This window comes from Triticum aestivum, chromosome 5B (assembly GCF_018294505.1).
Source record: "Triticum aestivum cultivar Chinese Spring chromosome 5B, IWGSC CS RefSeq v2.1, whole genome shotgun sequence".
NCBI lineage: Eukaryota > Viridiplantae > Streptophyta > Magnoliopsida > Poales > Poaceae > Triticum > Triticum aestivum.
In genome coordinates, this window is record NC_057807.1 from 613,064,090 (window position 1) to 613,077,384 (window position 13,295).

Here is a 13,295-nt window from a genome sequence, read left to right on the forward strand (position 1 = left end):
AGAAACTGTGATGGATGCACTACGGTTTAACCGCCCAACTAGCCATCTCTGGGTTACAAAACCGAGGTAACGAGGCTGAGTTAACATCCCCCGTTAAACCAACATGCATAGCAATTGCTGTTCGTCGGGCTCTATATAAAGACGATGGATCAACCAATATCCTCACAACCACAAATATAATTGCAGCTGATTTGCAAGCAACGTGACAGACATGGCTAACATGAAGCTACTAGCCGTGCTTGCTCTCGTGCAGCTCCTGTCACGCCTCCACGTCCATGGCGTCTCCGCGTCCATGGACATGCCGACGGCGACGGCGACCAGCGGAGGCGGCAGCTGCCACGTCAGCGGATACCTGCCGGGCCAATCCGGCAACTGCAACCCGGAGCACGGCTCCACCTGCTGCGTCAACGGCCACCGGTACCCGCAGTACAAGTGCTCGCCCCCGGTGTCGGCCGAGACGCCGGCGATCCTCACTATAAACAGCTTCGCAGAAGGTGGAGACGGGGGCGGCAAATCGTTCTGCGACAACCGCTATCACAAGGACAGCGAGTTGGTGGTGGCACTGTCCACGGGGTGGCTGCGCCTGGACGGCACGAATAGATGCAACAAGATGATCCGTATCAACGGGAACGGGCAGTCCGTGACGGCCAAGGTCGTCGACGAGTGCGACTCGGTGTACGGCTGTGACAAGGAGCACAATTTCGAGCCGCCGTGCCCAAACAACGACGTGGACGCGTCGCCGGCCGTTTGGAAGGCGCTGGGCCTCAACGGGAACATTGGAGAGTTCAAGGTCACTTGGTCTGATGTGTGAACACCCATATGTATCGCTCCTCACTTGTTATATGCAGCTGCCGTAGGGGTGCGCGCGCGCGCGCAGTGCTACTGTTGGTGACGCGGAGTTGCTGCTATTTAAATAAGTCACTGCTCACATGTATTTGCTATTTTCCCAAGTTTAAGTATTTGCCCTCTTTGGGTGACATATGTACTGCTCCTCCCATTTACAAATATAAGCTGTTTTTGGATTTTTCAGTATAGAATACATACAGACTGAAATGAGTGAATAAACGTAAAACATGTCTACATACATCCGATTCAGGAATTTTTTCAGAACATCTTATATTTATGAACGAAAGGAGTATTATATATTGTATTTTTCTTGAACTTGTGCCGGGACAGGTCATCTGTTTTCACTTGTCTGAACCGCCGCTACAATAGACTAATTAACCATTAATTGGCCCTTAAACCCCCCACCTCCATCGATGGGTTTCACGCCCTAAATGGCTAAAAGTTGGTAGAGGGCTTAGTCTTCATTGATATACATTATAGTAATGATAGTCATGTGCTTCTAGAGCATAGTTTTAAGTACCGGACTAAGCAAAATAGTGTCTGGCCCTTCAAATGAGTTATAGCCGGCTATTTCATAATTTTATTAGACAATTGTACATAAATTCAATTAACGGTAGCCTGGTAAAACCGCTATAGCGGGCTATAGCCGGCTATTTAAAACTCTGATCACGGGTGAGTTTCTAGGTATTAAGAAAATAAAATATTTCCAAAACAACACATCGAGAAAAAGTGAAATTTTAAAAATATGTTACAAAAAACAATAAAAGAAAAAAATGGAAATAAAATAAAATGGAAAAACAACAATAAAAGTAAAAAGAATAAAAAGAAAGCCTCAAACTCTTTGCATATGTCGCCCAAGGCACGCGGACCCCTGCACACGTAGTAAACATGTGCGCAACGTTCTTCCGCGTAGGTGAGTTGGCTTGCCACCTTCTCCGTGTAGATGCCCTGCTTTGTCTGGAACGAGCAACACAACGAGCACACGTGGGCCAACAACATGCGAAAGATGCTCTGCATGGGCTGATAAACTGGGACAGGGAGAGGAAATACTCTGGAGCACTATGGTCAAAACATTTATAGCGACCTTAGTAAAGGAGAAGATGCGACCTCTGTGAAAAAAACTGATTGCATCTTTTAGTTAAAATATCAATACCGAGAGTGGTGTGTATTAGATGAAAAAACTGATTGCATTTTAGTTAAATTTTCGTATCGGAGTGGTGTGTACATATTAGATGACGTAGATCCCAATTTACGAGACATTCTCAATGATGAAAATATGTGTGCGAAATATATTCTCAACTATATGCCATCATACTCTATGCAATGCCTAGATCTAAATTAACAATCATAATAAGCATGGCATGGTTCCAATCACTCCGAGTGGATTATTAACAATGGATATTGGCTTTTCGGATTATGGAAGATATAACATATTATCCTAATTTATGTTTGTTAGAATAAATCCGAGACACTCCGTCGATCATCCGAGGACCAAGTAATCACACGAGCAAGACACCGAGATTTGTTAACGAGATTCACCGATATGGCTATATCCTCGGGGCCTGACTACGGGCGCTCCTCCCCGTGACACCGTCACAATACCGCACATCGGCCACCCGGGCGCCGGCACACGCCGGCTCCCCCTTGCGCGCCTGTGCTATTATGTTGGCAAAGGTTACATTGTTGTCTATCCTCGCTATATATGAGAGGCCTAGGATACAAGTGTCCTACTAGAACACGACTCCGTATCCTATCTAAACACAATACTACTCAAAGTCCAACTGTAACCTACCTTGTACACAATATTCGACACAACTCTAACAAACTCCACCTTGACGAATATTCTTCACCACCTTGAATTCGTCAATGTGTCAAACTTCCGTGTACATTGGACTTGAGCTTATCCCATGAGTACCGCTGCTACTCCAAAGACTTCAGCGACTTCACCTGCAACTTGTAGTCCCTTCTTTTCTTGACCACAGTCAACACTCGAGCAAAATTAAGTTCCACGTTACTCTAGTTTGCGCTCCCAACTTCAAAGTATCAGTCCAACGCCATCACACACCGATCACTGACCTACGTGAAAGTGAACAACTCACATACTGGGTGTCACACATAAGAGTTACCTAAACTCAACACCACCGCTCCTTGCTTGACCGCCTGTCTGAAACTTGAAAGAATTTCACTGTTGCTTATAGTCATCCCAAATCAAATTCGCAGTTGTCTCACCACATGTATGACCACCAGAGCCTTGACGCGTCTTCATGCCTCCGTGCTAACCGCACGCCTCGCCGCTATTACCGCGTCGAGCCTCCGCTGTCCTGGTCGAGTCTCGAGGATCACGAAACCACACCACTCAACCCCCACTGCAGAGTATCACCGATCATCACCGACCGATGACGAGTTTCACACTTCCATCAGATCACTAGGCTCCAGTCCGAACTACGCGCCACTCGCTTTTTCCCGCTGAAATAGGCTTCGATTCTATGGATCCTTACATCGTAGCCCCTCAATCCAGCTCCACCTTCAATATGACTCCATGGTAGATGATCAGTCCACCCTCGCACCCCGTCGACTTCAAGCTCCGTGTGTACACCACCTTGAATCAACCCCGCGCCATAGTCTTGTCGAAGCCACACAAACCATTGGGTCTGCGCCACGTGTTTCCACGCCCAGAAGTCGATCACCATCAGCATCACGCTCATACGTCGCTGTCGCCGATCCCGCCACCGTCTTCTGTTCCAACCGACTCACGTCGATCTGTCAGACTACCTAGTCCGACCCATCCGAACTTGGCCGACTGCAACGACACGCTCAAGGCTCCCAAATCGTCTTTCATGAATTTCCATCCATCACATGATAATTCCATCTCAGCTGACATGACTTCCCGCAATGTCTTCAAACATCCCTGTTGTGCCAACAAATTTTTCACCCTTGTCTCCCATAACCCAAAGCTTCTAGTTCCGTTGAACTTCTCCACCCCAGACCTGGTATCCGATGGTGCCATGATTCTTTATATGGCTGACCCGTGAAAAATTATCCAAGCTTCTTACGCCATGTCCAAGTACACAACATGTGTACTACTAGTAGCCTAGTTGATCTTCACGTGATTCAACTCCTGGATCCTGACTCAACTCTTGGTGCTATTTGCTTTGCCCTCGTCCTTGCGCTAGTTTCAATGGATTTCATCTTTCCGGCGGTTGATGCCTGCCTATCTCCGTGTCACGTAGAGACTCGGTCTCCCTTTTGGTCCAAACAAATCTCCTACTGCTTTTCCTTCAACTCTGCACGTTCCAGCGCCACGCAATCTCATAGTACAGACCACGTTTAGTGCCCTACCTGAAGTCCACCACACGCCGACCAACCCAGCCGTGACTGGCCCGAATAGCCATCACGCGAGCCTGGCGCTACGCGTTACGCCACAGCCGCCGCACTGTCCGTGTAATCTGATCCGATCTCGCCAAGTTGCGTACTTGCGCCTATGCAGCCAGAAGGTCTCTGATTGCTATTACACCGAATCCGAATGGATCTCGTTGCCACCGTTCCGATCCGCCGAGAGCTACCCCAGTACGCGTGCTGCTCGCTGCAATCGATCAACCAGTCGCTGCTTGCACAACCACTGCTGCCGCCACATACACGCCCCCGACCGTATCGATCAGGTCTCTCCGAAAGAACGCGCCGCCACCGATGCTTACGGCTTGCTATACCAAAAAACGCCAACCTGTTGGATCGGTCCTCGTCCGCAAACGTCGCTCTACGGCGCCATGTTCCGTACGAACAATGTTGATCCACGTCGAGCGCTTTTCTTCCTCTAGATCAACAATTCGCAACCTCCGAATAACCTAGCTCATGATACCACTTGTTAGAAAAAATCCGAGGCACTCCGTAGATCATTTGACGATCAAGCAATCACACGAGTAAGACACCGAGATTTGTTAACGAGGTTCACCGATATAGCTGCATCCCCGGGGCCTGACTACGGGCGCTCCTCCCCGTGACACCGTCACAATACCGCACACCGGCCATCCGGGCACCGGCACACGCCGCCGGCTCCCCCTTGCGCGCCTGTGCTATTATGTTGGCATAGGTTACATCGTGTGTCTATCCTCGCTATATATGAGAGGCCTAGGATACAAGTGTCCTATTAGAACACGACTCCATATCCTATCTAAACACAATACTACTCCAAGTCCAACTGTAACCTACCTTGTACACAATATTCGACACAACTCTAATAATGTTTATTATGCCATGCTTGCTTGAATTGTTTAATTCACATGCCTATGCTTATTAGTATGTGCCACCATGTTTAATAGGATTGTTACTAGTGAACCTATGAACCTTGGTCCAATTTACTTCATAAGGTCTCGTAGTGTGAACCACGCAAATGTATTTGCATGGTATATATCAATTGTATTTCGTCACAATCTATAATACAACAAATTTAGCATTTCTAAACATGCTCTGAGTTAAACATGTCAAAAATTCCCTCAACATGGTCATGCCAATGATATTTGCATAAACTTCAAATATTTGCACAAGTGAAACTATCAATGATGGTTTCCTTCATAACTTGTTGCATCTACCATTTACGGTTAACATAGTGTATGTCATTATATGATACTCACTCACACACAGGAAAAAATTCTTCTTACTCGAGTCATGCATGATTTGTTTGTCAAGTATACATGCATAAATTTGTTAGTTCTTTTCACTGTAGTACTATGTGGGCTCGCTTAGTTGGTGAAAGCGCTACCAGTGGCAGAAAATTAATGAATGCTATTGTTTGCCCTTATTATACCCTTTTTGAAGTTTTTTTTGGTATACTGTGAACATATTACTGTGTTGGGAATTCATGATTTTCTGTGGGCAGAACAAACAGATACATGAGACATCCAGGTATGATGTACTCCCTCCGTCCCATAATGTAAGACGTTTTTCGACCCTAGTGTAGTGTCAAAAAACGTCTTACATTATGAGACAGAGGGAGTAATTATTACTTCCCTTGCTAGATATTCGATGTTTCAGATCGAGAATCAAGATTAGCATATTGAAGTATTCAAGAGTCCCTTGCTATATGTTGGATGTTTTGGAACGAGAATCAAGATTACCGTATAGAAGTATTCAAGATTTTAGCTATTCATCAATTTATATACTAATATGTCAAAACAAAAATTACTTTTCCTATATTCATATTTAAAATTTTATGTATATAATATATATTATTTGACCAATATCTAATGTATATTTTGACCTTGACTACCTTACTAATTCATGTGGCAAAGTTCATATGATTTTTTTATTGATTTTAATACTTATTCAAAATTGCATGTTTATGTGTTTATACTTCCAAGTTAGTTACTCCCTCCATTTCCTTATACAAGGTCACAAACTCATATTACAGGTACCAAGATAAAATTTAATGACTCCTTTGCAAGTCAACTTTTCTTTTAGTTAACTGTGATCATTAATACATCACAAGCATGCAACGAATGAATGGGAAGGAAGTGGCGGATTGTCATTATGACTTCATGCATGTAAGTATTAAAAAGTTGCTAGTACGAGGAAACGTCATTAAATTTTACCTCAATTACTATTGGTGGTCTTGTATTGATGCAAAATGTATTTTTGATAGTGGCCTTGTATAAGGGAATGGAGGGAGTAATAAAAGCATAACTTCTATTTATTCATTCATTTATATACTTAATGTGGATTTCGAATGCAAAGAAAACTAGTTATATTAATAATTTTATTTCAAAATTTCTGCATGTACACAATTCTTGTCGACGTTGTGGCCAGCAAGCTACACATCCAAGTTATCCGCGGATCACCAAAGCCAAGTCTTCGCAGCACCTCCAGGACAAAAGGCCATTTGAAAGTGTCTAATGCCTTAGAGCAACTCTAGCAGACCCCGCATTCCGCCGGCCCGCAAAACGCGTTTGCAGTTCGCGCAAAACAGCTTTTGCGGGTCGGCTTGGGCTGGCACAGATGCAGACCCCCCAAACAGCTTGAATATACTTTTTTACGGGTCGGCTTTGCGAGGTCTGCTTTTTGCGCTGCTGGATCCCGCATATCATCAGCCCGCAAATATCAAATACAACATAATTCCACAATAAAAAACAAATTGAATTATTCCAATCAAACATAATACAATAACCATCCGCATTACCAATAATTATTCAAATAACCGTAGCAAACTTAAATAGTGCAATACAAAATTTGTCATGAATACAAATACAAATGAATACAAACATAAGTGTCCAACCCTTTATCAATGGTGCTCAATGAGATCTTTCTGAAGTTGAAAGTGGGTGTCTGCATTTTTAATCTCCTTGTATGTCTGAAGAAAAGCTCTAATGCGGTTTAGGTCTCTTGCTGGTTTGACACGGCTACCCACATTATCGTAAAAGAATTCTAAGTTCAATCCTCTCTCATCTTCAAGGATCATATTGTGCATGATAACACAACATGTCATTATGTTCTTCAAGGTTTTTTTATTTCAAAAACGAGCAGGACCACGGACAATGGCAAACCTAGATTGCAAAACACCGAATGATCTTTCAATGTCTTTTCGGGATGCCTCTTGCATCCTTGCAAATTCACATTGTTTTTTTGTTTTGGGTTTTTTGATTCTCTCAACAAATGTGCACCAAGGAGGGTATATACCATCTGCAAGATAGTACCCCTTTGTGTATTCATGCCCATTGATAGTGTAGTTGCAAGAAGGAGCATCACCACTAGTAAGCCTAGTAAACAAATGAGATCGTTGCAACACATTGATATCATTGAGAGTGCCCGTCATACCAAAAAAGCAATGCCAAATTCATAAATCCTCGGATGCTACGGCCTCTAGCACCATTGTTGCATCACGAGACTTGCCACAATACATTCCTTGCCAAGCCTTGGGGCAATTTTTCCAATTCCAATGCATACAATCAATGCTACCTAGCATGCCAAGCCAACCTCTCCTCTCATTTGATGCCATCAATTTCTTTGTGTCATCTTCATTGGGTGCCCAAAGATACTCAAGACCGAAGACACGAACGATCACTTTCGCAAATCTACGCACATACTCAATTGTGCTATCTTCACCAATGCAAAAATACTCATCGGCATAGTCAGCCGGAACGCCATATGCAATCACCCGCATAGCTGCGGAGATTTTTTGATATGCACTAAATCCCTTTAAGCCTACGACATTTCTTCTTTGAGTAAAATACCGGCAATTTGCCTCGCAAGCTTCAACAATTTTCACAAAGAGGGATCGGCGCATTCGGTACCTTCTCCGAAAGAGGTGCGGAGGATATGTAGGATTCTCCGTGAAATAGTCTTGCATCAACATCTCGTTTCCAAGATGGCAATTCCGAGGAATGCACAAACGACCGGCAGTCGATCCTCGCCTCCTCTTCCGGTGCTCGTCTTCATGCTCCTTCACGGCAAGCGCCATGACTAATGTTTGCTGCCGGAAGTTTGCAAGCATGCTCTCAACATCCGAGTCGTTCGAATCGGACGAATCGGATAGCAAGAACTTCTCGCACGGGGTCAACTCCATCTACACGCACACCGACGCGTCAATCTACTACGCAGCTCGCAAAAATCACAAAAAGGGACTAACCGGTGGCGGGTGATCCCGGGCGCCGACGAGGGGGTGCGCTCAACGGTGGTCGATCCCCGGCGGCGGCGACAGGGGCGGCTCTTCTCGCCGGATCCGGAGGGGCGGTGCAGCGGCTCGGCACGGGAGGGTGTGGGGGGCCCCGGGGCGCGATTCCGCCCGCAGATATGGCCGGAATCGCCAGGGGCGGGCGGGCGGAAGGAAAGGGCGGGCGGCGGCGGAAGGAGGGGGAAAGCGCGCGGGCTGAAATGTCCCTCCGGCCAACTGCTTCTCTTTGATGCAGGGCACCGCAGCCGCGAGGGGAAACCCGCATTTTCCCGGGTTGGGGCGGAGAATTTGCCGCACCCCCCCAAAATTTTTTGCGGGCCGGGGCGGGATGCGGGGTCTGGTCGGGCAGGCTTTCCTGCCCGTACCCGCATTTTGGCGGTTATTTTGTGGGTCGGGGGCGGATGCGGGGTCGGCTAGATTTGCTCTTAGTAATGTCAAGCTTGAGCATGACCGTCGGGTTCTTTAGTGCATGTAGCCTCCTTGCGTGCATTGGGCAAGTATGAAGTTATCATGCAAAGACCGTCCTTTAACAAAGACGCTCTGGTGGTGCCCAACCAGCCTTGGTAAGTCCTCTGCCAACCTCATAGCTACAGCTTTGTGGAAGATCTTAAGTGCTCCATGAACTAGGCTGATTGGCCTAAAATCTTTGATGTCCACCGCCCCTTCTTTCTTCGGTAGTAAGGATACCAGCGCCTTTTTGATGGTAGCTAAACCTCGCATATCTCCGCTTTGAAACTGATCAAGTGCCCGCAAGAAGTCACATTTGATGACATGCCAACAAGAGAGGTAGAACCGCCCGGTGAACCCGTCCGGGCCGGGTGCCTTGTCCAATGGCATGGCTTTGAGCGTCTTTTCAATCTCCTCTGCTGTAAAGTGGGCTTCAAGGTGAGATAGGTCATGAGATGGCAGGTCGAGTAGATCTAGGTTGATATATGCTTCTCTGGCCGTTGTTGTTCCTCGTAGTGTGTTGTAATACTCGTCCGCTGCAGCGGAGATGTTGTCGTGGCCTGTCACGATCTCCTCATTGTGCCTCAAGTTCATGATGACGTTTTTCTTTTGTCGGAAGCTGGCATGCTTATGAAAGAAGCCTGTATTGGCATCCCCTTCTTGTAGGAATAGGAGTCTTGATCTTTATCTAGCGATGGTCCGTTCCAGGGAGCTAAGTCCAAGAAGCTTCTTCTTCGGTAGTTTGCGCAGCCCATGTTCCTGGTCTGTGAGCTCTCGGCCTTCGGCCGCCGTGTCTAGCCATCTTATGAGCTCAATGCCCATGGCTAGTTGTAGCTGTATGTTACCAATCCAGCGGTCGCTCCAACTTTGTAGCGCTTTCGCCGTCGTCCGTAATTTACTATCCCACACAGTGAATGGAATTCCCACTGAAGGAACGGAGTGCCATGCTTTCTGCACAGTGTCTTGGAGCCCATCCCCCATAGTCCAAAAGCTTTCAAATCGAAAATGATGGCCTTGTTGGAAGTCAGTGTCGAGGTCTATCAGTAACGGGCAGTGGTCCGAAACTGTGCTAAGAGCATCTCCAACAGCCGCGCTATATAAGCGCCACGCTGCAAATTTATGGTTTATAGCACGCGCATAATTGCTAGCCGAGCTCCAGCGGACGCGCAATAACCGCGCGCGCGGCATAAAGAGTTGAGCGCGCGGTCTGAATCGCCATCGCGCGCTGTTTATTTGATGCACCCGCTTCCACGCGCCGCACACTCGAGCGCTCGCGCCGCACTCTCTGCCGCGCCACATTCGCCCCGCCTGCGCCGTCGCCGGCGAATTGACCCAATGGACGGCCGCGCAGGCACCCCCCTCACCCCTTTCTACACCCGCGACCCCTCCGCCGCCGCCACCACCGCCGCAAACCCTGGCGCGGGGAGCTTTGGCTTTGCCTCCGCCGGTACTCCTCCAAGCACCGGTATCGCGCGCGGTCTTTTCATGCCGCCACGGATGACCTCGGCGGCAGGTAGCGTCGCATCGGAGCCCGCCATGAAGCCACGTGCCCCCCTCTCGAAGCTCCCAAATGCGGCGCGGGCGAAGAAGGGCAAGGTATCCGCGAAGAAGAACAAGGCACCGGACGGCTCCTCTAAGCCGTCGAGGAAGAAGCTTGCAGGGCGTGCAACGGACGCGGTAGCTACCGAAGCGCCGGCGAGCTCACTTGTTGAGCCGGCGGCCGACGCGCACAAGGTGTTTGATGAAATGCCCCAAAGGTATAAAATTTCGCCAACTTTTTGTTGTTGTTGTTTTTTGAATGCATACATATGGATAGCTTATTTGCTTGGTTGTATATACTTTGTAGCTTCAACAATGAGGCATATATGTCAACTATGGGTGTTGGCTCCAACAATTCTCATTGGTATCAAACCAATGGCATGCATTTCGATGATCATGAGTTTGAGGTGGACGAGGATGGTGAGGGCATCGTCGACGCACCGAAAGGAAGAGGAGGAAACTACACCAATGATGAAGACATCTTGCTATGCAATACTTGGTTGCAAGTGTTGAGGGATCCCTCCGTTGGAGGTGATCAAAGTAGAGATGCATATTGGCGGCATGGGTGGAGGTGGCATTGGCGGCATGGGAGGAGGTGGCATTGGCGTCATGGGAGGCAGTGGCATTGGCGGCATGAGTGGCGGTGGCATTGGCGGCATGGGAGGCATTAGTGGCTTCGGAGCTACCATGGGCGGCATGGGTGCCATGGGTGGCTTTGGAGCTACCATGGAGACCATGGGAGGCGAGGGTGGCTTCGGAGCTACCATGGGAGGCATGAGTTTTGCGTCTCTCATGGGAGGCATGGGAGCACCTCCGGGCGGCATGGGCGGAATGTCTTCCCATGTGCCACACACACCTTCGCATGATGCAGTTGAAAATCTTGCCAACACCTTCCGAGCTTCACATGATGCTGCGGCGCGCGACAATGAAGAGGAGGAGGAAGAATCGTCTTCGGATGATGAATCCAAGGAAGAGGAAGAGGAAGATGAAAAAGAGGAAAAGGCTTGATTGTTGATGGGCCATTCGTTGGTGTGTAGTTTGTGTCATGAACTTGGTTCAAATTTTGAACTTGGTTGGATGATGTTGTGGGCATGAATTTGAACTTGTGGGCATGAAATTTGATGTCATGAACTTGTTTGGGTGATTTAAATTATGCCATGTCTTTGTTTTGATGTTTGAAATATCTCATCTCGTCTCCAAAATGCAACATATGGCAAGCGTCGGCTGCTCGCGCGCGCTGCTTTTTAGCGCGCCTGCTGGAGCTACTCGTGCGCGCTAAACTTTTGCGCAGCCGCTGGAGCAAGCGCTCCTCACCGTGCAAAAACATGCGATCGGCATGCTGCAAACACTTTTCTTGTGCGCCGTGCGTTGGGTGGCTGTTGGAGATGCTCTCAGGGCCATGAGAAGGCTACTCGGGTGTGCATCCTCCCATGAGTTTGTCACAAACATGTGGTCAATCTTCTCCATTGTCGGGTTGAGCCTCTCGTTCGTCCACGTGTATCTTCTTCCATTAAGATATAGTTCTTTCAATTCCAATCTATTGAGGAGGGCTCTCAATCTCGCAAGCATGCGCATGTTTATGTTGGCCTTGTTTTTGTCCTCCGGATTAACAAGGAGGTTGAAGTCGCCCACCAGTTCCCACGGGCCAATGTGTAGGTCTCTGACGTCTTGTATCTCTTGCATCAAAGCTATCTTCTCCACATCTCCTTGGGGCCCATACACTCCGGTTAGCCACCACAATGCTTGCCCTCCTGTTTTACTAGGGACGTGATTGTGTTTTCCGTAACATGCCGGTTAGACATAGACACCACCAAGGCATCCCATGCTAGTAGGATTTGCCCTCGAGTGCCTTCCACAGGGACATAATAAAAGCTTTTGAATTTGTTTCCAAGACAGCACCTTACAACTTCCGGGGTGATCACCTCCATCTTAGTCTCTTGCAGGCATACAATACTTGCATTGGCCGCAACCACTACCTGATATATTGCATTCCTGATGGAAATATACCCTAGAGGCAATAATAAAATGGTTATTATTATATTTCCTTAATCATGATAAAGATTTATTATTTATGCTAGAATTGTATTGAATGGAAACTTAAATACATGTGTGGATACATAAACAAATACCGTGTCCCTAGTGAGCCTCTACTAGACTAGCTCGTTGATCAAAGATGGTTAAGGTTTCCTAACCATAGACATGAGTTGTCATTTGATAACGGGATCACATCATTAGGATAATAATATGATGGACAAGACCCATCCGTTAGCTTAGCATATGATCGTTCAGTTTACTGCTACTGCTTTCTTAATGTCAAATACATATTCCTTGGACCATGAGATCATGCAACTCCTGGATACTGGAGGAATACCTTGTGTGCTATCAAATGTTACAACATAACTAGGTGATCATAAAGATGATCTACATTTATCTCCGAAGGTGTCCATTGAGTTGGCGTGAATCAAGATTGGGATTTGTCACTCCGTGTATCGGAGAGGTATCTCTGGGCCCTCTTAGTAATACAGCATCACAAGAAGCTTGCAAGCAAAGTGACTAAGGAGTTAGTTACGATATGATATATTACAAAACGAGTAAGGATACTTACCAGTAATGATATTGAACTAGGTGTGAAGACACCGACGATCGAATCTCGGGCAAGTAACATACCGACAAACAAAGCGAATTACATATGTTGCCATCAAGCTCTTTGTAGAATATGTAGGAACCAATATGGGCATCCAGGTCCCGCTATTGGTTATTGACTAGAGAGGCGTCTCGGTCATGTCTACATCATTCTCGAACC

General features: G+C 47.1%; 1 protein-coding gene across 1 annotated transcript; it reads left to right on the plus strand.

The window, feature by feature from the left end:
- The first annotated feature begins 211 nt into the window (after positions 1-211).
- Positions 212-811, plus strand: LOC123115095 (putative ripening-related protein 4). The gene has a single exon (XM_044536360.1). It carries the CDS (start codon positions 212-214, stop codon positions 809-811), a length of 600 nt encoding a protein of 199 aa, XP_044392295.1.
- The last annotated feature ends 12,484 nt before the right edge of the window (positions 812-13,295 follow it).